The sequence below is a fragment of the Oryctolagus cuniculus genome, chromosome 2 (genome assembly GCF_051225735.1).
Source record: "Oryctolagus cuniculus isolate XC-2025 breed Fujian yellow rabbit chromosome 2, ASM5122573v1, whole genome shotgun sequence".
In the NCBI taxonomy this organism is placed as follows: Eukaryota; Metazoa; Chordata; class Mammalia; order Lagomorpha; family Leporidae; genus Oryctolagus; species Oryctolagus cuniculus.
The window spans coordinates 152,419,031-152,446,187 of record NC_142868.1 but is presented as its reverse complement, the minus strand read 5'-3'; the positions used below and the strand labels follow the sequence as shown (position 1 = coordinate 152,446,187).

Genomic DNA, 27,157 nt, shown 5'->3' with positions numbered 1-27,157 from the left:
GAGAGATAGAGTCACAGAGAGAGGGAAAGACAGAATATATATATATTGCTAGAGCAAATACTTCCAGTTACTTATCCTCACTATGGAAATGTTTTAAACATGTCTATTTTACTGTCTCTGAATAATCTCAAAATTATATTAAGTCTCACATAATCAGTATTATTTTTTTCTTATATAATACAATATGAATACAAGATAACAATGAGTAGATAATAAAAATCACTCATATAATTAAAATATTCCAATGGATTAGAGTCTAGACTACATAAAACAATATTCCTTTTTTTTAAAAATTTTTTTATTTTGACAGGTAGAGTGGACAGTGAGAGAGAGAGAGACAGAGAGAAAGGTCTTCCTCTGCCACTGGTTCACCCTCCAATGGCTGCTGTGGCTGGAGCGCTGCGGCCAGCGCACCACGCTGATCCAATGGCAGGAGCCAGGTGCTTCTCCTGGTCTCCCATGCGGGTGCAGGGCCCAAGCACTTGGGCCATCCTCCACTGCACTCCAGGGCCACAGCAGAGAGCTGGCCTGGAAGAGGGGCAACCAGGACAGAATCCGGTGCCCTGACCGGGACTAGAACCCGGTGTGTCGGTGCCGCAGGCGGAGGATTAGCCTAGTGAGCTATGGCGGCGCCGGCCATAAAACAATATTCCTAAAAACACACAACATCTATTTTATCTGGAACCATATGGCTGAATGTTAGATGGTAGACTACTTGAAAATTAGATTAACTCTGCTTGGCAGACTAATTACCATAAGAGTACAGGAACTCCCTTTAAATGTATATTGGTAGTTTTGAAAAATAAAGGGTGGGCCTGCGCTGTGGCATAGTGGTTAAAGTCACCCCTGCAGTGCGGGCATTACACATGGGCGCCAGTTCAAGTCCCAGCTGCTCCACTTTCAATCCATTTCTCTGCTATGGCCTGGGAAAGCAGTAGAAGATGGCCCAAGTGCTTGGGCCCCTGCACCCATGTGGGAGACCCAGAAGCTGCTCGTGGCTCCTGGCTTCAGATCAGCTGTTTCAGCCATTGCGGCCATTTGGGGAGTGAACCAGCAGATAGAAAGAACTCTGTCTCTGCCTCTCTTCAACTACCTTTCAAATAAATAAACAAACAAATCTTAAAAAGATAAAGGATACATGAGTTTTTTTTTCTTTTTTAAAGTATGTGTTAGGACCAAGTTTTCCACATTTTTTTCCTACTTTAATTGCTTCTCAGTATATTTTCCTTTGCTACATACTTTTCCTTCATTTCTCTTCAAGTCTACATTTTTGCAAACATAATGCATCAAAGAACTGAGGCATTTAAGTTAATGATTCAAACAAATAATTGGCTTAACTTGTTATTTTAGGACTGAGAGACATTTTTGTGGTTAATACATTGTTACTCCATCTTCACAGGCAACCGTGGCCTCTGATCTCCGGCTACCTAAGTAGTATCCTGTTTTCCTGTTCTGTTATTGTGTTTATATTTGAGTTTTTCTTCTATCTATATTAGATTGCCTTTGGATTATAGAACTGTCTTTAAAGAAAAGTCTCAGCAATAGGATAAAATACATAAATATCTAGTTAGAATATTAATGTTCCGAAAAAAAATAATTTCAACTGTTTTCCAAATTAGACCTAACACTCACCTGTCATCAGTACTTTGCTCATCATGTAAGAGTCGTTCTTTATTTAAACCTATCTTCTCAAGCTCATGAGTTAATTTTTCAAGATCATTGTTCATTTGTTGAGTCTTCAATTTCTCACTCACCAAATCCTTATTTTAAAAGGAATATACAACTCACATTAGTGTCAAGAACATAAACATCTAAGAAAGTAAGCCAAGACTGTGATTACTACCACCCAGTAAAACATGTAAGTTGAAATGGAAAAACAGAAACGTTGTTGCACTTTACCTTCATAGTCAACCAACCAATGTTACAACCTAGTGAAACACTTTTCTCCTTCTTCTCTTTTTCTAATAACTTTTTTTAATGTTAAAAACTAAAAAGGAGAGACTTTACTTGTGAATACACACCTTAGCTTTGAAAACTGTGAGGAAAAACCGCACATATTCATTCACTGCATACTACTAAGCTATATTTCTTCCTCTGAACATGCTAGAAGCAATGCTCTCTGACCATAACTCGCCCTCTCCCAGTGGAAAAAGCCTAAGGTGTTGTTCTGAAGGACTAGAGGATGTTCTCAGAGGTTCAGGCACAAGGAGTCAGCTGTTCATTTCTATAAGACTACAGAACAACAGGAAAAAATCTCAAAAAGGTCCCTCTTATTACCTCTTCGGAAGAACTGCAGAATGCACAATGTGATTTTTCTCAGAATGCTAATAAGATACTTTTAAATCGAACTTAATAGGTTACCACATACTGTATTCCAAAGGGATGGGAAAAAATAAAAATTAAAAAAAAAGAATTAAATATGCTTCAGAGGATATTGTGACAATCCAGTCCCCAAAATTTCTGAATTCCTCTAAATATGTAAATCCAACAAATACTAGTTGATCAGTGTTGCCCTTTAAAGTTACATCTGATTTGTATTCTCTGGCTTAGAGGTAAAAATTCAAGGGGCTTTGGAATTTGAAGATCTGGGCTTAAATAGAGAAATCCAACTTTGTCACTTATTTATTTTCTGTGATCCTGCGTAAATTACTTAATGTTTCTAAATGCCTATAAAAGGTAGTTATAAACACTCCAGAAACTTATGTAACTTACATGAAGTTAGCCTAGTACTTGGCAGCACTCAGTAAATGGTTGCTGTCTTGCTTCCTATTATCCTAAGCATTCAAAAGGAATCTTGATCAAATATTTTATTATGTTGAAATCAAAGTTTAAAATTACAATGTAATAAGTCAGTAAGTCAAAAGAAAGCCCTATTACTACAATTTTTTAAAAATACTAATTTATATGCAACTTTTAGATCAACAGATGTAGGAAACATGAAGCTGTTTCTAGTTCTAATTCTGAAACTGTACTGAATTACAAAAAAGATGGTGCAAATTACTGGTGGGTTCCAAAAAACTTAGAAGCAGCTTTGAGTTAAAACTATAAAAAATTTTTGCCTTAAATTTAGGTGAATATATTTACCTCACGTAATGTAACCAAAGTTTTTATATCAATAGTTGCTCTTTTCACAAGTTCTTTATTTTCTTTCTCTAACTCTTTCAGACGAGTACAAGATTCTTTATATACACCAATTTCTTTGAATAGAGATTTGTTTTCTTTTTCCAAATTTCCAATCTTCACATTGTTTTCTTCTAATGTAGTATCTTTTATTTCTGCTTGTTGTCGGAGTCTCTTATTTTCCTTCTCCAATTGCTTCTTATCCTTTTCCAGTTGAGAAGTCTCTTGCTCTAATGATTTATTTTCTTTTTCTAGCTGTTCTAGTCTTTTGCTAGATATTTTTAATTCTTCTAGGTTTTTCTGCAATGTTTGATTTTCCACCTCTAGGTCTTGTAGCTCACTCTCTAATTGTTGGATTTTTTTATTGCTATTCTCAAGAGCTTTCTGAAGTCTTTGATTTTCTGTATCTAAACCCTGGTAGCTAACTTCTAGGCGTTCTGTTTTCTTGAAAGAAGCTTTCATGAGTTCCAAACCTTTCTTAAGTTGCTCTTTTTCACTTTCCAGTTCTTTGTTTTCTAGTTGTAGCTGAGCCATTTTCATGCTTGCACACTTCAAAGATTCCACATTTCTTCGTAGTTCTAAGTTTTCCTCATCAAGTTGGGAATTCTCTTTTTCAAGAGATTCTAACTGAAAAGTAAGGTTTTTAAAGCTATCCAATGTTTTCTTTAGTTTTCTGTTTTCTTTTTCTAACTCTGAATTTTCATGTTCTAAGGCCTCAGTTTTTTCGCAGGTAATTTTTAAATTAGTTATCTTTTTCTGTAACAATTCATTTTCTTTTTCAAGATGATGCAACTCATTTTCAAGTTCTTCTGCTCGTTCTCCTTTTTCTTTATAATGTTCCAATTCTTTTCTAATTTGTCTTTTTTCAAATTCAATCTTACTTAGCTTGCTACTCGTTTCCTTGATAGATTCATGGAGAATTTTATTTTCTTTTTCAATGTCTTTCACCCTTGCTTCAGCACTTATCTGGGAGCGCTGCCTTAAGGAAGACACCGTTTGATTCAGATGTTCATTTTCCTGTTCCAACATTTTAATCTAATTCAAAAGAAGAAGGAAAAAAATTTAAAAATACTGTGAGCAGAAAGTATTGTGAATTACATGGCTTTACTTTCCAAAAATTAACAGGGCCAGAAGAAAATAAAAACGCACTGGAATTTTTTTTAGCTTTCAATTCTGAAAATATAGACTCAAAGACCACTGTGTACCTTTATCACCAGGTCACCGAAGTTCATGTGTTTAAGGAGTCTACATCTAAAGCAATGATTAAGTGATATGTAAGTATCATTAATCAAAAATAATCTTCAGATTATTTCTAATTACATGCTTCAAATTCAAGTATCAATATAGGTGACACACATGCATATACCTCCTTGAGGACAAAAGGTTTTACTTTTATTAAACAATTTTTAGAATGCTTACACAGTGGGGCCTCAGTAAATATATACTATGCGTGTGTATGAGAATATACATGTGTATATTTCTTTCCCAAAAGAATTCTAAATAGAGAACATTAATTAAAATGACAAAATTGTCTGACACTATTGAAAACTACGGCACCTAGTTTATAGTAGGGCCTAACGTAACGGTTAGCAAAATTCAGTGCGCTAACTAATCATGAGAAGCTTGTAAAATGGAAATTCATACTCAAGTCTAGAAGTTTTGTTCTGGGCCAGTGCCGTGGCTCACTAGGCTAATCCTCCTCCTGTGGAGCCGGCACTCTGGGTTCTAGTCCCAGTTGGTGCGCCGGATTCTGTCCCAGTTGCTCCTGTTCCAGTCCAGCTCTCTGCTGTAGCCCCGGAGTGCAGTGGAGGATGGCCCAAGTGCTTGGGCCCTGCACCCGCGTGGGAGACCAGGAGGAAGCACCCGGCTCCTGGCTTCAGAGTGGCAAAGCGCTGGCCGTAGCGGCCATTTGGGGGGTAAAACAACAGAAGGAAGACCTTTCTCTCTGTGTCTCTCTCTCTCACTGTCTAACTCTGCCTGTCAAAAAAACAAAACAAAACAAAACAAAACAAAAAAACAAAAAAAACCCGAAGTTTTGTTCTGAAGTTCCAGAGAAACCTGTATTTTTATAGGTGGTCTGGGAGCTATATCTGATGATATAAACAAGTAAAAAAACCAGATATTTCAAAATGCCATGTCAACCAATCTAGTTCTTAGCTTCCTCAAACAAAATACGAATGACCAATAAACACTGGAAAGCAAATGTGAAGTACTGCAAATGAGTGCTGTCACCATGCTTCTCTCTCTTACTATGGTGAGAGTACTGTTACTGAAAAGTTTTATACTAGATGCTTACTAAGCACATTGGTAATTTAAAAATCATAAGCTCCCTTTTAACTTTCCTATACCACATAGGATATAAAAATGTATCTGGAGTCTCAGTGGATGCCTGAAATCATAGATAGAATTGAAACCCAGATATACTATTTTTTTTTCCTACACATACATATGGTAAAATTTAAAAATTATACATACTAACAGATTAGTAACAATTACTCATCATAGATCTTAGCAACCTCAGCATACAATGTTTCTTCTTTCCTTATTATGTCAAGAATTTTTTACCTTTTCACTTAGAAGTAGTTGTTTTTGGCAGCACCACTACCCTTGCACTTTGGGGCCATTACTCAGTAGAATAAGGGTTACTTGATCAGAAGTACTGTGATACCACGACAGTCAGTCTGATATCAAATGGCTACTAAGTGATAAATGGGCAGGTAGCATACAGTATAAACAAGCCAAAGGGATGATTTATGTCCTGGGCAGGATAGAGTAGGCTATCATGAGGTTTTATTACAGTACTGAGAACGGCACCTAATTTAAAACTTTTTGAATTATCTATCTCCTTTAATGTTTAATTACTTATTTTCCTTTAATATTTTCAAACTACAGGTGATTGAGTGTAAATCAAGCTGAAACCTCAGAAGGCAAAACTGAAAATAAGGTCAGACTGCAGTAGTTACTTTAAAATCTGAAAAAAAAAAAATCTAAAATAATTCCCTTCAATGCTATATGAACATTTTGTTTACATATATTTTAAAATAACCTTTGTTAACACATTTAAAATATATTGCTTTCTTAGTAAGAAATTTATGAACCTGTCTCTCTGAATTTTCTCTAAGTGTTTCAATTGTTTTTTCAAGCTGAGCTTTCTCCTTCATTAGATCTTTGCTTAAATTCTGACAATTTTGAAGACTCTGCTTTTCTTGAATAATCTCATTTTCAAGCATTTCAACCTAGAGAAGATAAAATCACAAAGAACATATTAAATAGTTATCAACAGTAGAACATGTCAAAATAGAAGATAATCACTGATACAGTTTTAATATACACATGATGAAATTTAAGAATTGAGAACAGAAAATCAAGCAACATTCCAAGATAATTCTAGTAAACTGTATAAAGTATGCACATGATTGTCTTTTCATCTTCAGGCATGTTTTAGGATCAATTTCTTTTTCTAAATACAAAGGGAAATTCAGCTGAATAAATGATAATAACATGCAACATGAGGACCATAATATCTTACTGAAATCAAATACATATAATATAGATTGGCTTGAATGGATTTATAAAGTAAAATTTAGTCAAGGAGTTTCAGTGAGCAAAAAGTAGGAAAAAACATAAAATATATAAAGGAAAAGAAGAAAATCAGGTGGTATAAGTTTAATGAGCAAACAATAAGGTACTGGTTTAAAATAAAAAGGAAAGAAAAAAAGAGAAAATAATACTAGAAAAAAAAGAACAAAGCTGTAGCAAAGACTCATCTTAGGTGTAAATTTATTTTCAACAACATATTAAAAATATATAATAGTGGCCGGCGCCACGGCTCACTAGGCTAATCCTCCGCCTAACGGCGCCGGCACACCGGGTTCTAGTCCCGGTCGGGGTGCCGGATCCTGTCCCGGTTGCCCCTCTTCCAGGCCAGCCCTCTGCTGTGGCCAGGGAGTGCAGTGGAGGATGGCCCAGGTGCTTGGGCCCTGCACCCCATGGGAGACCAGGAAAAGCACCTGGCTCCTGGCTCCTGCTATCGGATCAGTGCGGTGTGCTGGCCGCAGCGCGGCAGCCATTGGAGGGTGAACCAACGGCAAAGGAAGACCTTTCTCTCTGTCTCTCTCTCTCACTGTCCACTCTGCCTGTCAAAAAAATAAAAAATAAAAAAAAAATAAATAAAAAATATATATATAATAGTGCTGGTGCATATTAAATTTGGAATAGCAAATTCAAGATACAAATATTCTAAACTATCAATGCTCCATTATATATCATATTCCAACCAGGTAAAAATCAAAAAATCAAGGAGAGGGGCCAGTGCTGTGGTGTAGCAGGTAAAGCCACCACCTGCAGTACCCGCATCCCATATGGGCCCTGGTTCAAGTCCTGGCTGCTCCATTTCTGATCCAGCTCTCTGCTATGGCCTGGGAAAGCAGTACAAGATGACCCAAGTCCTCGTGCCCCTGCCCCCACGTGGAAGACCCAGAAGAAGCTCCTGGCTTCCAGCTTCAGATCTGCCCAGTTCGGGCTGTTACATCCTTTTGGGGAGTGAACCAGCAGATCGAAGAGCGCTTGCGTGCTCTCTCTCTCTCTCTCTCTCTCTGCCTCCGCTACTCTGCCTTTCAAATAATAAACGAATAGATCTTTAAAAAAAAAAAAAACAAGGAGACTTTATAAGGTATTCTATTTCAAATTTAAATGCTACTTAATTCCTTTTGTCAATGGTGAAGAACCATGAAATAAGTTGAACTTTTTTATCTTAACTTCAGTGGAAGATAACTATACATGGAAAACAATCTTTCAGTAACAACTCAAAAGCATCAAGTCACAAATCTTAATTGGTAACTCAGTATTAACATGTTTAAGAAGCTTTTAGCTTTTAATAACTGGTTAATCTGGGTTTCCCATTATAGATGGAAATACAAAACAAGTCATTTAACTGAGTGCATTTGTTGTTTTACATCAATAGGATTCAAGTTAAACATCTTTCACACAATAAATTGAGCAAAAATTGCTGGACTAAGAATTTATTAATTAGATTTCAAAGCTAATTCCAAAATGAAACTACACCTTACAGGACCAATTAAGAATGACAGTAAAAACAATTCTAAGTTCTAAATGATGTCTCCTACTTTAACATTATGGTAATGTTTCTGTTCAACTAAAGGTTAATTAAAATTCAGCTTTCATAACTAATCTGTAGTCTCTAAATACCGTCTCACACTAACAGGAACAAGGACTTCCAGTTCAGGACAAAAAATGTTAATGATGAGTCTGTAACATTTTGTCATGTCAGAAAGCAACAAAGCTCTTAAAACTGCAAAGGATGTGTCATAAGGATTCAAGAAGCAGCTTTTTACATTTTTAACTTTTATTTATTTGGAAGGCAGAGAGAGAGAGAGAGAGAGAGAGAGAGAGAGAGAGAGAGAGAGAGAGAGAGATTTCCATTAACTAGTTCACTCCCCAAATGCCTACAACAGCCAGAACTGAGCCAGGGTTAGGTCAGGTCAGGAGCCTTGAATCAATCTGAGCATCCCACAGTTAGACTCCCATTAGTCAAGTTGGAACACTATAAAAAAAAATCTACTGGATTGAAACATTTCAAATATTTTTAAACCCATGATTTTATTATACTAAAACAATCTTACTGATGAGTTATCTCAGGAGGATATAAGACAACTGACTCATTATTTGAAAAAAGGTAAATAAATGGAAAGAAACATTTATCTTGCTTTTCCCATATGAGCTGTTCCTCTGATAGCTTTTAAAAAAATCAGTAGTTCTTCAAAATAAGTTTGTTTATTGTGATTAATCCAACCACAAAATTATGAAGGAATGATACAATGGTAATATCAAGATATTAACCTTTAATTAATCAACTGTGATAAGCATTGATTTTCCATGACAATACCACTAAAAGAGAAAAAAGCAGACATCTGCCTTCCCATTAAAATAAATACTTTTTATGAAAACTTACTAAAAATTAAATTTAATCTGATTAAGCCTCTACATACAAAGAAATATAGGAAGCAAAAGAAGTTGTTATGTGATACAAGAAGTAGGCAATCATCAAAATCTAGACGGTGGGAAAAATCTGGCAGAAAGACAACAGTACTTGGCCGGCTCCGTGGCTCACTGGGCTAATCCTCCGCCTTGCGGCGCCGGCACACCGGGTTCTAGTTCCGGTCGGGGCGCCGGATTCTGTCCCGGTTGCCCCTCTTCCAGGCCAGCTCTCTGCTGTGGTCAGGGAGTGCAGTGGAGGATGGCCCAAGTCCTTGGGCCCTGCACCCCATGGGAGACCAGGATAAATACCTGGCTCCTGCCATCGGATCAGTGCGGTGCGCCGTCCGCGGCGGCCATTGGAGGGTGAACCAACGGCAAAGGAAGACCTTTCTCTCTCTCTCTCTCTCACTGTCCACTCTGCCTGTCAAAAAAAAAAAAAAAAAAAAAAAAAGAGAGACAACAGTACCCTCAATAGAAAAATTGGTAAGAAAAATGAGGGACCTTAAAGACTACAATAAACAGACATTAGGGGACACAGAAATTAATTAATTGAATGTATTGATATGATCTAGATTCAAATTTAAAACAAAATGTAAAAAACAAAGAACTGGGGAAATCGAAATAATGACCAAAAATGTAATGTCATTAAAAATTATTCATTTTTCAAGTATGATGTCACTGCTTTCTTATTTTTAAAAATGCTTTATTTTATTTATTTATTTTTATTTTTGACAGGCAGAGTGGACAGTGAGAGAGAGAGAGAGAGAGAGAGAGAGAGAGAAAGGTCTTCCTTTTGCCGTTGGTTCACCCTCCAATGGCCGCTGCAGCTGGCACGCTGCGGCCAGCGCATCGCACTGATGAAAATGAAATATGATAGGCTATAAGAGGAGAGCAGACAGGGGGTAGAAATGAAATAGGCTATAAGTCAATAACTGTTGAAGCTAAAAATATGTATGGGGTCCCTTCATCTCCATTTACAAATATTTGAAAATTTCCATAAGTTAAAATGGTAGTAGGAGGCCAGCGCTGTGGGTCAAAGACCTGGTCCTGCAGTGCTGGCATATTATATGGGGGCTAGTTTGAGTCCTGGTCACTCTGCTTCCAATCCAGCTCCCTGCTAAGGCACCTGAGAAAGCAAGAGAAGATGCCCCAAATCCTTGGGCCCCTGCATCTATGTGGGAGACCTGAAAGAAACTCTTGGCTCCTGGCTCCAGCCTGGCCCAGCCCTGACTTGTTGCTGCCCTTTGGGGAGTGAACCACAGGATGGAAGACCTCTCTTTGTCTCTACCTCTCTCTGTAACTTTGGCTTTCAAAATAAAATAAAATAAATCTTAAAAAAAAAGATAAGGAAAGGTTAAAAATAAACAGTAGTAATGGTACCTTAGAAAAAGAAAACTGTGTTATTTATACTTTTGCATATAATTTTAAATATTATAATAAACATTACATTTTAATTTACCTTTCTACTCAGCCTTTGATTTTCTTTTTCAATTTTCAGTATTTTGGAAGTGTTGCCTTCTACAGATTCCATGCTACTCCGAAGCTCTTCTACAGTTTTTGTCAAACTCTGATTTTCCATCTCCAACTTCAATAACCTACTTGAAGTCAACTCATTCACCTCATGGCCCAAGGATTTCTGTGGTGCTATTAACATTGAAAAACATGTCATTGGTAAATCTATGATTACTTCTTATGATTAAAAATATTGAGGGTAAATGCACTAAATTGTCTGAACCTTAACTTTATTTTAAAAAAAGGTTATATAAGACACTACAGTAAAAAACAGATAAAAAGCTAAACCCTGAACTTTTAACACATTCATAGAATGCTGGTGGAAAAACAAACAAACCAAAATTCACATTAGAGTTCCAGTCCTAGTTCCATAAGAAATTAACTATCTGACAATGACCAAGTTACTAAATTTAATGCAATGCAATGAATCTTAGGTGACTTTTATAAATATAGTTACTGCCTTGTGCATCTCACAGGGTTACTGTGCAACTCAAATAAGAAACAAAAGTGCATACAGGGCTGTAGCACAGTGAGCCATGCATGCTGCCACCCACAACACCAACATCCCATATTGGCACACTGGTTCAAGTCCCAGATGCTCCACTTCAAATCCAGTTCCCTGCTAATGTCACTGCGAAGGCAGTGGAGGATGCCCCAATTACTTGGGTTCCTGTCACCCATGTGGGAGACCGGAATGGAGTTCCTGGCTCTTGGGTCAGGCCTGGACCAGCCCCAGCCACTGTGCCCATTTGGAAGGAGAGTTAACTAATGGATGGAAGATGATTCTTTCATTCTGCCTTTTTTTTTTCTTTTGACAGGCAGAGTGGATAGTGTGAGAGAGAGAGACAGAGAGAAAGGTCTTCCTTTTTGCCGTTGGTTCACCCTCCAATGGCCACTGAGGCCGGCGCGCTGCGACCGGCGCATCGCGTTGATCCGAAGCCAAGAGCCAGGTGCTTCCTCCTGGTCTCCCATGCGGGTGCAGGGCCCAAGCACTTGGGCCATTCTCCACTGCACTCCCGGGCCACAGCAGAGAGCTGGACTGGAAGAGCAGCAACCAGGACAGAATCCGGCGCCCCGACCAGGACTAGAACCTGGTGTGCAGGCGCTGCAAGGTAGAGGATTAGCCTATTGAGCCGCGGCACCGGCCTTCATTCTGCCTTTCAAATGAATTAATTTTAAAAAAGCATACCTTATGCCACATTTTCAAAAATTAATGGAGGGCAGTCTGAGGAAGAACCCTAGTATGATTCTGAGAAAGTCAAGGTAATATATCTGGTCATGTTGAAAAACTTGTCCTCTAAGTGAGTAATTCATGCTAAGCCTATGTGTGAAGAGCAACATCTGATCTATTTTGCCAAGGGAAATCATCTTTGTAATTACATTTTAGCATCACATTTTTAAAAATAAGGAAACTTGCCTACTCTGTAAATGTCCTCTAGTAGGTCAAAACTAATTATTTTTAATGCTATAATAGCAGACTCATTAAGATTTTACTCATGTAAAAATACTAGGATTTATAAAGTGAAATATGATGCATAAGTTTAATTTTGAAGACCTAAGTTTCAAGGAGGGAAATGGATAAAGATATTGTAGGACATTTCTAAATCTGTAAACTTCTGTACATGTTTGAAATTCTCCTTCGTAAAAAGCAAACATAACATTATATAGACACCCCACATCCTCTTCAAAATTAGGTATGCAAGCAAACTTCAAAGTACAGAAAGCTTCAATTTTTTTTTTTGTTTTTTGTTTTTTGGACAGGCAGAGTGGACAGTGAGAAAAAGAGACAGTGAGAAAGGTCTTCCTTTTGCCCTTGGTTCACCCTCCAATGGCTGCCGCGGCTGGCACGCTGTGGCTAGCGCACCGCGCTGATCCAACAGCAGGAGCCAGGTGCTTCTCCTGGTCTCCCATGGGTGCAGGGCCCAAGCACTTGGGCCATCCTCCACTGCACTCCTGGGCCATAGCAGTGAGCTGGCCTGGAAGGGGGGCAACCGGGACAGAATCCAGCGCCCTGACTGGGACTAGAACCCGGTGTGCCGGCGCCGCTAGGTGGAGGATTAGCCTATTGAGCCGTGGTGCCGGCCAAGCTTCAATTTTAACTTCTAGCTTTTGTTTTATTGGTCATGAATAGTAATATTTTACTAAAACCTGATATACTGAGTAGTCACTGCAATTCTTATTAGTTGCTTAAATCTTTTTTCTTTGACATTTGGAACCCACTTATTTAATCAAATGATTTTAATTTAACTATAAGTTTATAGAATACATTGTTCTAATTGGTAAATAATGAAGGTTTAAAAATCAGTTTTGAAAATAAATACAGCACTAGCTTCATTTTGGATAAAAGCCCAATGTGCATATTCTAGGCAAAATGAAATTATTTTAAGATCTTATTTTCCATTTCTATCATCATTCCTTTGGTTTTGTCTTATCAGTGATGTCAAAACATAGCATAAAAACAGATTACATCATTTCCTGAGAATAGCATTACCTGAATTAGATACTTTAACAAAAAACAAACTTATTTCATATTAAAAAATTTTAAATGTCAAGATGCAGTGTTTATTCAAAATACATATATAATGGTGTAATCTACAGAAAAATTAACACACTCATAATTTTCTTCAGTTATAGTTGAAGAATGATAAAAAAGTTGTTATGGGGCCAGCACTGTGGCATAGTGCCAGTATCTCATATGGACGCCAGTTCATATCCTGACTGCTCTGCTTCCCATCCAGCTCTCAGCTAATGTCCCTGGGAAAGGTGGCAGAAATGGTCCAAGTGCTTAAGACCCTGTCATCCATGTGCAAGACTCAGTGGAGTTCATGGCTCAGAGCTTTGGCCTGGCCCAGCCCTGGCCATTGCGGCCTTTGTGGGGTACATCAGCAAAGGGAAAATCTCTCTCTAACTCTGCCTTTCAAATAAATAAACCTCTTTAAAACAAAAAAGCTGTTATAAAATTCTTTACATTTCGAATTCATTGAACAAGGTTTTATTAAACTTCCAGTTGTATCTCTTTTCACATAGTTTTTATGCTATCAATACTTACTGATACATTTTATTTTTTAACTGACATGTAAAAACTGTATACATTAATGGTATAAAACATGATGCCTGGACATATGTTTATATTGTAGAATGGCAAAATCAAGCTTTTTAACACATATATCAACTCTCTTATTTTTTGTTGTTCTAAGAACACTTAAAATCTACTTTCTTAGTAATTTAAACTACACAATAGATTGTTGTTTACTATAGTTATCATGATGCACAACAGATATTATGGAAACTATTCACTTTTTTAAAGACATGCCTATCTTCAAAAAAAAAATTTATTTATTTATTTAAAAGTCAGAAACTGGGAGGAAGGAGGAATAGAGGGGAAGGAGAAGGAGAAGGAGAAGGAGAAGGAGAAGGAGAAGGAGAAGGAGAAGGAGAAGGAGAAGGAGAAGGAGAAGGAGAAGGAGAAGGAGAAGGAGAAAGAGAAAGAGAAAGAGAAAAAGAGAAAGAGAAAGAGAAAGAGAAAGAGAAAGAGAGAGAGAGAGAGAGAGAGATTGTCCATCTGCTGGCCTCCCTAGCTGGCCACAACAGTAAGGACTGGGTCAGGCTGAAGCCAGGAGCTTCTTCCAGGTCTCCCACATGGGTGGCAGGGGCCCAAACATTTGAACTATCTTCTGCATTTTCCCAAGCCATCAGCAGGGAACTGGGTCAGAAGTGGAGCAGCTGGAACATGAACTGGCACTCAAATGGGATGCCAACATTGCAGGCAGCGGTTTTAACCTGAGACTTCACAATGCTTGCCCTAACTTATTTATTTTTTTAAAAATTGCTTTCATTTTATTTGAAGGACAGAGGATAGACAGACAGGGAGATCCATTTACTGCTTCACTCTCCAAATGCCTTCAACCAGCCAGGCCAAAGCCAAGAGCCTGGAACTCTACCTTGATTTCTCACATGGGTAGCAGAGACCCAAGTACTTGGGTACTCATTAGCAGGAAGTTGAATTAGAAATGGAATAGCCAGGACTCAAACCAGGCAATCCTAGGTGGAATACAGGTGTCCCAAGCAGTGTTTTTAAGCCCTACACCAAATGTCCTCCCTCCTATCAAAAAAAAATTTTTTTTTGACAGGCAGAGTGGATAGTGAGAGAGAGAGAGAGAGAGAGAGAGAGAAAGGTCTTCCTTTTGCTGTTGGTTCACCCTCCAATGGCCACCGTGGCCGGTGCGCTGCAGCTGGCACATCGCGCTGATCCGAAGCCAGGAGCCAGGTTCTCCTCCTGGTCTCCCATGGGGTGCAGGGCCCAAGGACTTGGGCCATCCTCCACTGCACTCCCAGGCCATAAAAGAAAGCTGGCCTGGAAGAGGGGCAACCAGCACAGAATCCAGTGCCCTAACAGGGACTAGAACCCAGTGTGCCGGTGCTGCAAGGCGGAAGATTAGCCTAGTGAGCCACGGCACCGGCCCCTCCTATCAAATTTAAATTGTGTCCTGTGACCAACTTTTCCTTACCCATTAGCCTCTGGTAACCACTATTTTATCTCTGTTACTGAGCTGAACTGTTTTAGATTCCACATATAAGTGAGATCATGCACTACTAGTCTTTTTGTGTCTGGCTTATTTCATAATGCAGTATCATTCAGGTACACCAATGTTGTTGTAAAGGAGACAATTTCCTTCTTTTTGAAGGCTGATTAGTACACCATCATGAATACGTTTGTATGCCACATTTTACCATTGTCAGACACAAAGACTGATTCTGCATCTTGGCTATTGTAAGTGATGCTGTTATGAATACGGGGCTGCAGATACCTATTTCACATACTGATTTCATATTCCAGGAGTGAGACTGCTGGCACATAAGCAGTTTTATATTTTTAAATTTTATAATATTTTTTCAGAAACAACATCTTTAAAAATCTATTATTTTTTAAAATCGAGAGGTTGAAAGAGGCAAGGGGAGGGAGAGAGAGAACAAACAAGAGAGTACTCCCATCCACTGGTTTACTCCCCAAATAACCATAATGGCCAGAGGGTCAAGGTGGAAATCCAAAATTGAATCCACGTCTCCCACATGACTGGCAGGAACCCAAGTACTTGAGCCATCACTGCTGCTTCCCAAGATCTGCATTAGCAGGAAGCTCAAATCAGGAGCCAGAGCTGGGGATGGAATATCAGATATTCTGATGTGGGATGTGGGTATATTAATTAGTACCTTAAACACGAAGCCAAATGCCTGTTCCTTTTTAATTTTGAGGGGGAAACTTCATTCTGTTTTCCATAATGGCTGTACCAATGTACACTCTCACCAACTGTGTGCAAGGCTCCCTATTCACATCCTTACCAATAATTGCTATCTTTGCCTTTTTGACAATATACACTCTCTTTTTAAAAAGATTTATTTATTTATTTGAAAGGCAGAGTCATGGGGGGGGGTGGGGGAGGGAGGGAGGGGGGAGAGAGAGAGAGAGAGAGAGAGAGAGAGAGAGAGAGAGAGAGAGAGAGAGAGAGATCTTCCGTCCGCTGGCTCATTCCCCAGTCAAAAGGCCAGGGCTGGGACAGGCTAAAGCCAAGAGCTTCTTCTGGGTCTCCACTTTGGTGCAGAGGTCCAAGCACTTGGGCCATCTTTTGCTGCCTTCCCAGGTTTATTAGCAGGGAGTTGGATTGGAAGTAGAGCAGCCAGGACCTGAACCGATGCCCATATGGGATGGTGGCTTAATCTGCTGGGTGACTGTGTGGTCCTGACAACATACATTTTAACAAACATGAGATACTATCTCATTGTGGTTTTTAATGTATATTTAACTAATGATAAGTGATATTGAGGATCTTTTCATATATTTGTTGATCACCTGTATATTTTTTTGGGAAATGTCTATTCAAGTTCTTTGGCAGTTCTGAAATAGGGCTATTTGTTTTCTTGCTATTGAGTTCCTTATATATTTTGAGTGCTAAATCCTTACCAGATATACAGTTTGCAAATACAGTTTCCCATTCTGTAAGTTGTCCTTTTACTATGCTGTTTTTTGCTGTGCAGATGCTTTTTCAGTTTCATGTAATCCCATATATCTAGTTTTGCTTTTTTTGCCTGTGCTTTTGCACTCATATCCCAAACATGACATGCATTAGTAATACCTGCAATCCTATGCCTATGCTTCAGTCAAGTTGCAAGTCAGATTATGAATTAAAAAGGATGTTTATGGGGTGGATACTTGGTCTAATAGTTGAGATCATATTGCAGTGTGTGGCTGTGAATCCTGGCAACGCTTCAATTCCAGCTTCCTGCTTATAAAGACCCTAGGAGGCAGGGGTGATGTCTAAAGTAGTTGGGTCCTTGTCAACCATGTAGGAGATCTGGATTGAGTTCCTGGCTCTTGGCTCTGGCCCAGCCCCTGCAATTGTGGGTCATTTGGGGTGTGATGCAGAAAACAGGAGTTCTCTCTGTCTTTTGGTCTCTCACAGAAATAAAAACATTTGGAAAAGAAAAAAAAAGCTTACGACATATTTTTAACAACACAGGAGAGTGCTTATGCTGTAATCTTAGGTGACTAAAGGAACATGAATTATATACTGATTTTGTGATGTTTAAAATACATGAGTCTGTGAGGAAAATTTCTGAAACAACTTTTATAAAATTTGATTTAAAAACTTTTAGCAACTTTTATTTCCTTTATATTTTTCCAAACCATACACATTTTATAGTAAGAAATTTCCTTGCATAATTAAAAAAACTATGCCACATTAAAAGGAGTATTCTGTTTTATAACCCAAACTAACAGCATTACAAAACAACTGTGAGGGGCAGGTGTTTGGCAAAGCACTTAAGAAGTTCCTGAGAGGAACCATGGTGCAGCAGGTTAAGCCCTGGCCTGCAGTGCCGGCATCCCATATGGGCATTGGGTTGAGTCCTGGCAGCTCCACTTCCAATTCGGCTCCCTGTTAATGTACCTGGGAAAGCAGCAGGGGATGGCCCAAGTGCTTGGGCCTCTCTACCTACATGTGAGACCCAGAAGAAGCTGCCTCACAAGAAGCTCCTGGTTCCTGGCTTCTGACTGGCCCAGCCCTAGTCATTGCAGCCATTCGGGAAGTGAACCAGCAGATGGAAGAACTCTGTTTCTACCTCTTTGTGTAACTCTGCCTTTCAAATAAATACAATAAATCTTAAAAAAAAGTAGTTCCTGGGATATAGGCATCCTATACTGGAGTGCCTACTTTGAGTGCTGGCTTCTGTATTCTAATCCTGCTTCCTGCTAATGTGCATCCGGGAAGGCAGCAGGTGAGGGTTCAGCAGTTGTGTCCCTGCCACCCATATGGGAGACCTGAATGGAGTCATGGGCTTCTGGCTTCAGCCTGGCCCAGGCCTGGCTGTTGTAGGCATTAGGAAGTGAACCAGTAAATAAGTTATCCATCTCTTTCTACCTTTCAAATAAAATGAAAATAAAATTTTAAAAAATTGTGATGTAGTGATAACAGTAATTAACATTTGAATGATTACGACAGACCAGGTACTTTTCCAGGGGCTTCACAAATATTAACAAATTTAATTCTGACAACAACCATAGAAGGTACTTAGTACTTGTTATTCTGTTACTATCTAGGTGGGGAAACTCTTAACTGATTCAACTCTTCAGTAGTAGAAAACATTCAATCTGAATTTTTTTTAATAACTCCATTTACAAAAAAATACAATAAAAAACTTCCACAAATGTTTTTAAGTAAAACATCTTTGTAAATTCATTGACTGAAAATCATCATTTACTATGTAGTCAGTACATGGAGCCCCAGAATTTGGATTCTCAATTGTAAAAAAAAAAAAAAAAAAAAAAAAAACCTAATGAAAATAATGAGTGCTCTGTAAAAGTAATTATTCTGCAAATTCCAGACTACAAACTATCTGAGTTTATGTCTACCTCACCACTCTATCTTCTGGGCCTCGTATAGTATGTTACACATGGTAGGTATTTAATAAATACTTGGTAAAACAATCTAATGTTGGGTAACTTGGGAATTAAAGAACTAGTCTAATTTCTTAAAATAAATCTTTTAAAAATATTTATTTATTTATTTACTTGAAAGGCAGAGTTACAGAAAGGCAGAAGCAAAGAGAGAGAGGTCTTCCATCCACTAAGCACTCCCCAAACGGCCAGAACTGGGCTGATTCGAAGCCAGGAGCCAGGAGCTTCTTCTGAGTCTCCCACGCAGGTATAGGGACCCAAGGAATGGCCACATCTTATATTAGAGAGCCTAGGTTCACATTCCAGCTCCACTCCCAGTTTCAGCTTCCTGGCGCATTCTGCCAGCCAGCAGATGATGACTCAAATAGTTGGGTCCCTGCCCCTACATGGGAAACCTGGATTGAGTTCCAGGCTCCTGGTTTCTGCCTCTGCCCAGCCCCAGCCATTGCAAGTGTTGGAAAATGAACTCTATACACCTGTCTCCATCTCTGCCTCTCAAATCAAGTTTTGTTTTTGTTTTTGTTTTTGTTTTTTTTTTAATATTTATTTGTTTAAAAGGCGGAGTTAGAGAGAGGCAGAGGTAGAGAGAGAGAGATCTTCCATCCACTGGTTAACTCCCCAAACAGCCTCAATGGCTGGAACTGGGCCGATTTGAAGCAAGGAGCCAGGAGCTTCTTCCAGATCTCTCAGGTGGGTGCAGGGGCCCAACAACTTGGGCCATCTTCTACTGCTTTCCCAGACCATAGCAGAGGCTGGATTGGAAGTAGAGCAGCCACAACTCAAACTGGCACTAATATGGAATGCTGGCTTAACCTGCTACATCACAATGCCAGTCTCTGTGAGTCTCATTATTTCAGGGATATAATTGGGTTGGACTGGATGGCAGGTGTAATCTCATAATGGAGATTTTATATATATATTAGGAAAGCAGCCATAAAGATCCCTGACTTCCTTTATTTTATTTATTTATTTATTTGACTGGCAGGGTTAGACAGTGAGAGAGAGAGAGAGAGAGAGAGAGAGAGAGAGAGAAAGGTCTTCCTTTTTCCATTGGTTTACCCCCCAAGTGGCCGCTATGGCCGGCGTGCTGTGCCGATCCGAAGCCAGGAGCCAGGTGCTTCCTCCTGGTCTCCCATGCGGGTGCAGGGTCCAAGCACTTGGGCCATCCTCCACTGCCTTCCCAGGCCACAGCAGAGAGCTGGACTGGAAGAGGAGCAACTGGGACAGAATCCGGCGCCCCAACCAGGGCTAGAACCCGGAATGCCAGCGCCGCAGGCGGAGGATTAGCCTAGTGAGCCACGGCGCTGGCCTTCCTTTATTTTGAGTACATATTCCTACTATGTTTTGGCTTCTTATTTAAGTTGGCCTACATTGAAAGAACATGTTGAACAACTAATATGAATTTTGTGTGCTACTTACTAGATAGCTAAATTTCTCAAAAATTAATAAATAAGTATTATAGCCTCTTATGGTATTAAAATAGTGCTTAATCAACCAATCAAATCCTTTATTACATTTATAAAATTGAATTGAAGACATGTAAAGCTATGGACTAGACTTAAATAAGCAGAAATAATGAAGTACAATGTGAAATAATATCTAGGGAGACAGGTGGCTTTCTGAGATATCTCAAGCTAGGGAAAACAAAAAACTGCAATAAAACATACAGAAATCTCAACATAAATACAACTTACTTTATCCATTTATTTATTTAAATAAAACAAAAACAAGAATACCTTCAGAAAGTTCACTAGTTCTGGAAATCTGTTCCAACTCCCAGCCAAGATGTAATGATTCATCCATACTTTGTTTCTGTGCCATTTCCAAAGTCATATTTTCTTCCATTAATTCTTCAATCTTTTTTCTGTCCATATCACGTTCCTTTTTTATTGATGGAGAGCAGGGAGAGAAAAGAAAGTTAATAAATAGTATAATTTTAAGCTAATATTTTTTATTCATAACTTTTTTTTTTGACAGGCAGAGTTAGACACTGAGAGAGACAGAGAGAAAGGTCTTCCTTCCATTGGTTCACCTCCCTAGTGGCCGCCACTGCCAGCGCGCTGCGCTGATCTGAAGCCAGGAGCCAGGTGCTTCCTCCTGGTCTCCCACGCGGGTGCAGGGCCCAAGCACTTGGGCCATCCTCCACTGCACATCTGGGCCACAGCAGAGAGCTGGACTGGAAGAGGAGCAACCAGGACAGAATCCAGTGCCCCGAGCAGGACTAGAACCCGGGGTACCAGCGCCGCAGGCAGAGGATTAGCCAAGTGAGCCGTGGCGTCAGCTATTCATAACTTTTTAAAATGTTATTTATTCATTTATTGGAAAGGCAGAGATAGAGATCTCTCATCTGCTGGTTCACTCCCCAAATCACACAACTAAGGCCAGCCCAGGCCAAAGCCAGGAGTGAAGGCTCAACCCATGTCTCCCACATGGAAGGAAGCAGCCCAACAATTTGAGCCATCTCCTGCTGACTCCCAGGGTGTGCAGCAGCAGGAAGCTGGAATCAAAAGCACAGCCAGGATTTGAATCTGGCACTCCAATATGGGATGTCTTAACTGTTACACCCAGCACCTGTTCTACATATATATATATTTTTTTTTTGGACAGGCAGAATTAGACAGTGAGAGAGACAGAGAGAAAGGTCTTCCTTTTTGCCGTTGGTTCACCCTCCAATGGCCACTGTGGCCGGCGCGCTGTGACCGACACATCGCGCTGATCCGAAGCCAGGAGCCAGGTGCTTCCTCCTGGTCTCCCATGCGGGTGCAGGGCCCAAGCACTTGGGCCATCCTCCACTGCCTTCCCGGGCCACAGCAGAGAGCTGGCCTGGAAGAGCAGCAACTGGGACAGAATCTGGCGCCCCAACCGGGACTAGAACCCAGGGTGCTGGCACTGCAGGCAGAGGATTAACCAAGTGAGCCATGGCGCCGGCCTCTACATACAACTTTTATAATCAGAAACTGAGTAGTATGTGTATAGATTTTTAGTTCCTTAAAAATTTCACTTTGAAGGTAATCATTAGTTATAATTATTACAGATCAACTAATACAGATCAGGTATCTGATATCCTTTTTAAAGTAATGTTTGGGAACAGTTTTCTCATAGTCAACATATTTTTCTAGTGATGTAGCAAAAGAATGCTGAATCAATGCTGGATTTTAGCAAATAGCTTTTTTTTTTTTTTTAAAGATTTTATTTATTTTATTTGAGAGGTAGAGTTATAGGAGAGGGAGAGACAGAGAGAAAGGTCTTCCTTCTGTTGGTTCACTCCCCAAATGGCCACAACAGCTGGAGCTGCGCTGATCCAAAGCCAGGAGCCAGGCACTTCTTCCTGATCTCCCATGTGGGTGCAGGGGCCCAACGACTTGGGCCATCTTCTACTGCTTTCCCAGGCCATAGCAGAGAGCTGGATTGGGACTGGAACCAGTGCCCATATGAGATGCCAGCACCACAGGCGGAGGATTAATCTACTGTGCCATGGCACCAGCCCTCTCCTCCCCCCATTTTTAAGAAAATATTTGATAGGCAGAGTGAGAGAGGGAGTGAAAAACAGACACCACAATACACACACAGAGACAGAGTGATTTTCCTTGTCTGTTCATTTACTCTTCAAATGCCTACAACAGCAATTACTGGGCCAGGATTAAGCCAGGAGCCAGGAACTCCATTGGAGTGCCCCAAATAGTTGGCAGGGACTCAAGTACTTGACTCATTACCTGCTGCCTCCCAAGGTGTACACTAGCAGTTGGATTGAAAGTGGAGGCAGGACTCAATCCAAGACACTCTGATATGGGATACAGCCCCAAGAAGGGGCTTAACCTGCTGTGCAACAACATTCTCCCCTATTTCTGTATTTTTTTTTTCTTTTTTTCTTTTTTTCTTTTTTTTTTTGGACAGGCAGAGTGGACAGTGAGAGAGAGAGACAGAGAGAAAGGTCTTCCTTTTTGCCGTTGGTTCACCCTCCAATGGCCACTGTGGCCGGCGCGCTGTGACCGACACATCGCGCTGATCCGAAGCCAGGAGCCAGGTGCTTCCTCCTGGTCTCCCATGCGGGTGCAGGGCCCAAGCACTTGGGCCATCCTCCACTGCCTTCCCGGGCCACAGCAGAGAGCTGGCCTGGAAGAGCAGCAACTGGGACAGAATCTGGCGCCCCAACCGGGACTAGAACCCAGGGTGCTGGCACTGCAGGCAGAGGATTAACCAAGTGAGCCATGGCGCCGGCCTCTACATACAACTTTTATAATCAGAAACTGAGTAGTATGTGTATAGATTTTTAGTTCCTTAAAAATTTCACTTTGAAGGTAATCATTAGTTATAATTATTACAGATCAACTAATACAGATCAGGTATCTGATATCCTTTTTAAAGTAATGTTTGGGAACAGTTTTCTCATAGTCAACATATTTTTCTAGTGATGTAGCAAAAGAATGCTGAATCAATGCTGGATTTTAGCAAATAGCTTTTTTTTTTTTTTTAAAGATTTTATTTATTTTATTTGAGAGGTAGAGTTATAGGAGAGGGAGAGACAGAGAGAAAGGTCTTCCTTCTGTTGGTTCACTCCCCAAATGGCCACAACAGCTGGAGCTGCGCTGATCCAAAGCCAGGAGCCAGGCACTTCTTCCTGATCTCCCATGTGGGTGCAGGGGCCCAACGACTTGGGCCATCTTCTACTGCTTTCCCAGGCCATAGCAGAGAGCTGGATTGGGACTGGAACCAGTGCCCATATGAGATGCCAGCACCACAGGCGGAGGATTAATCTACTGTGCCATGGCACCAGCCCTCTCCTCCCCCCATTTTTAAGAAAATATTTGATAGGCAGAGTGAGAGAGGGAGTGAAAAACAGACACCACAATACACACACAGAGACAGAGTGATTTTCCTTGTCTGTTCATTTACTCTTCAAATGCCTACAACAGCAATTACTGGGCCAGGATTAAGCCAGGAGCCAGGAACTCCATTGGAGTGCCCCAAATAGTTGGCAGGGACTCAAGTACTTGACTCATTACCTGCTGCCTCCCAAGGTGTACACTAGCAGTTGGATTGAAAGTGGAGGCAGGACTCAATCCAAGACACTCTGATATGGGATACAGCCCCAAGAAGGGGCTTAACCTGCTGTGCAACAACATTCTCCCCTATTTCTGTATTTTTTTTTTCTTTTTTTCTTTTTTTCTTTTTTTTTTTGGACAGGCAGAGTGGACAGTGAGAGAGAGAGACAGAGAGAAAGGTCTTCCTTTTTGCCGTTGGTTCACCCTCCAATGGCCACTGTGGCCGGCGCGCTGTGACCGACACATCGCGCTGATCCGAAGCCAGGAGCCAGGTGCTTCCTCCTGGTCTCCCATGCGGGTGCAGGGCCCAAGCACTTGGGCCATCCTCCACTGCCTTCCCGGGCCACAGCAGAGAGCTGGCCTGGAAGAGCAGCAACTGGGACAGAATCTGGCGCCCCAACCGGGACTAGAACCCAGGGTGCTGGCACTGCAGGCAGAGGATTAACCAAGTGAGCCATGGCGCCGGCCTCTACATACAACTTTTATAATCAGAAACTGAGTAGTATGTGTATAGATTTTTAGTTCCTTAAAAATTTCACTTTGAAGGTAATCATTAGTTATAATTATTACAGATCAACTAATACAGATCAGGTATCTGATATCCTTTTTAAAGTAATGTTTGGGAACAGTTTTCTCATAGTCAACATATTTTTCTAGTGATGTAGCAAAAGAATGCTGAATCAATGCTGGATTTTAGCAAATAGCTTTTTTTTTTTTTTTAAAGATTTTATTTATTTTATTTGAGAGGTAGAGTTATAGGAGAGGGAGAGACAGAGAGAAAGGTCTTCCTTCTGTTGGTTCACTCCCCAAATGGCCACAACAGCTGGAGCTGCGCTGATCCAAAGCCAGGAGCCAGGCACTTCTTCCTGATCTCCCATGTGGGTGCAGGGGCCCAACGACTTGGGCCATCTTCTACTGCTTTCCCAGGCCATAGCAGAGAGCTGGATTGGGACTGGAACCAGTGCCCATATGAGATGCCAGCACCACAGGCGGAGGATTAATCTACTGTGCCATGGCACCAGCCCTCTCCTCCCCCCATTTTTAAGAAAATATTTGATAGGCAGAGTGAGAGAGGGAGTGAAAAACAGACACCACAATACACACACAGAGACAGAGTGATTTTCCTTGTCTGTTCATTTACTCTTCAAATGCCTACAACAGCAATTACTGGGCCAGGATTAAGCCAGGAGTCAGGAACTCCATTGGAGTGCCCCAAATAGTTGGCAGGGACTCAAGTACTTGACTCATTACCTGCTGCCTCCCAAGGTGTACACTAGCAGTTGGATTGAAAGTGGAGGCAGGACTCAATCCAAGACACTCTGATATGGGATACAGCCCCAAGAAGGGGCTTAACCTGCTGTGCAACAACATTCTCCCCTATTTCTGTATTTTTTTTTTCTTTTTTTCTTTTTTTCTTTTTTTTTTTGGACAGGCAGAGTGGACAGTGAGAGAGAGAGACAGAGAGAAAGGTCTTCCTTTGCCGTTGGTTCACTCTCCAATGGCCGCCGCGGTCGGCGCGCTGCGGCCGGCGCACCGCGCTGATCCGATGGCAGGAGCCAGGAGCCAGGTGCTTTTCCTGGTCTCCCATGGGGTGCAGGGCCCAAGCACCTGGGCCATCCTCCACTGCACTCCCTGGCCACAGCAGAGGGCTGGCCTGGAAGAGGGGCAACCGGGACAGAATCCGGCGCCCCGACCGGGACTAGAACCCGGTGTGCCAGCGCCGCTAGGCGGAGGATTAGCCTAGTGAGCCGCGGCGCCGGCCAATTTCTGTATTTTTTAAGACATGTTTACATAACAGCTTCTTTACTGTAGTTTGGAAGGCAGTAGACGAAATTAGTAAGTAATACTAAAAGCAGACATTTCTACTATTTCTGTATTAATGTAAAGTTGGACACATCTAACATATTCAGCTATTTCTTCTCTGTTAAAGCCTTAAGGACATTGGCTACTCTTGTCATTTTAGAAAAATAAGCGTAATCTTAGAATATTTCTTTAGAGGCTATGTAATTGATTTCAGTCCATGAAACTTACCATTTCCATATCATGCAGCTTAGCCTTCAGTTGTAAATTCTCTTTCTCTAATTCATGTAACTTATCAGAACGAGCTCGAGTTCCTTCTAGTTGGTCTTCCAACATGGTTTTTGTTTCTAATAAAACTTGATTGTCTTCTTTTAATTCCTATAAAAATTTCAATTAACTTTATTTATACTAAATTTGTTAATATCTATTAACTTTTTAAAGCTCTAGAAATTATCATAAAACTTTAAGCTGTCCATATCAGCAGTTCTATGTAAGAGTAAGTAAGGCTATTGAGTAACAGAAATACAGTTGATGTCTTCTTTCCTTCATTCCTGGCCTGCCCCCACAATTCAAGCTATTATGCAAACAAAATAGAGTCCTTATATATGGATGAGTAATTCTAGTATATTCTAACATGAAATTGTTGGGGTATATTTAAGCTTCTTAGTCACAAGGATAGGAAATTAAGCATAAGTAATCTTCCAAAATTTAAGACACAAATCTCCACAGAATCAGGGCTTACTTCACTAACTGAACTAAAAGATGTCTCTGTTCTTCAAAGTGAAGGGTTTGAGGTATTTGCAACAAAGCAATAAGACTTGAATTAAGGCTCACATAAATCATAAACCAAGCCTATATTTATAAATATATAAACATCTTAAGAAAATCCTTAAAAACCCTATACATTGTTTTTTTTTAAATTTTTTACATTATTTTTAAAGATTTATTTATTTGAAAGGTTAGAGACAGAGAAAGAGGGACAGGAGAGGAGAGAAAGAGAGAAAGAGAGAGAGAGAGAGAATCTTCCACCTGCTGGTTCACTCCCAAATGGCTACAATGGCTGATCCGAAGCCAGGAGCAGGAGCTCCTTCTGGGTCTCCCAGATGGGTGTGGGGGCCGCAACACTTGGGCCATCCTCCACTGCTTTCCCAGGCACATTAACAGGGAGCTGGATTGGAAGTGGAGTAGCAGTCACTAAAGCCAGCACCCATATGGGATGCTGGCACCACCACAGCTCCAGCCCAAACCCTGTACATTTTCAAAGTACATGCCCAAAGTTCTGTCTTGCTAAATGCCTGTGGTTTTTTAACTGAAATCTGGACAAAGTACATTAAGACAGTGGCATCCATGATGATCCCTTAACAGTACCATGCATACACAACTTTAAGTAACTGGCAAAGAGTTAACAAGGACTTTATATTTGCAGTTCTTTTGGTTCTATTTACTGGTAACAGGCTAAAATGTTTTACTTTCTCTTATGTTTTAATTTGATTTTTGCATATTCCCCCCTTCTTGTCCTCATATTAAAACTGACCAAACTCTCCTCTGTTTATAGACAATGAGGTTCTTAACCAAGAGAGGAAAAAAGGATGCAAGGACTTTTGAATCTTTTATATAAAATTCAACTTCATGTAACATAATCTGTAACCCTTAGGAGGTAAAAATTGTTTTTTTTTTCTAATTTGTTTGCATTTATACAAGGAGACTTCAAGAAGTCCATGGAAAATTCACATTA

General features: G+C 40.3%; 1 protein-coding gene and 1 long non-coding RNA gene across 16 annotated transcripts in view; one reads left to right on the top strand and one right to left on the bottom strand.

Annotated features, from left to right (window-relative positions):
* The window catches only part of LOC138848616 (uncharacterized), a 29,383-nt gene extending 18,546 nt beyond the window's left edge, over positions 1–10,837 (top strand). The window contains exons 2-4 of one of the 2 annotated variants that reach the window (XR_011386634.2): positions 4,338–4,394; positions 6,013–6,064; positions 10,616–10,837. This is a non-coding gene — a long non-coding RNA (uncharacterized LOC138848616). The remainder of the gene's footprint in view (positions 1–4,337; positions 4,395–6,012; positions 6,065–10,615) is intronic. The other variant, XR_011386635.2, reaches the window with a different exon arrangement.
* Positions 1–27,157, bottom strand: part of CCDC88A (coiled-coil and HOOK domain protein 88A) — a 144,503-nt gene that overhangs the window by 37,295 nt on the left and 80,051 nt on the right. For all 14 annotated transcript variants that reach the window (XM_089326406.1, XM_089326407.1, XM_089326408.1 and 11 more), the window contains 6 exons: positions 25,654–25,800; positions 20,317–20,461; positions 10,577–10,761; positions 6,219–6,356; positions 3,085–4,155; positions 1,633–1,760 (listed from right to left, as the gene is read on the bottom strand). In XM_089326406.1, the coding sequence (XP_089182532.1) occupies positions 1,633–1,760; positions 3,085–4,155; positions 6,219–6,356; positions 10,577–10,761; positions 20,317–20,461; positions 25,654–25,800 (1,814 nt within the window). The remainder of the gene's footprint in view (positions 1–1,632; positions 1,761–3,084; positions 4,156–6,218; positions 6,357–10,576; positions 10,762–20,316; positions 20,462–25,653; positions 25,801–27,157) is intronic.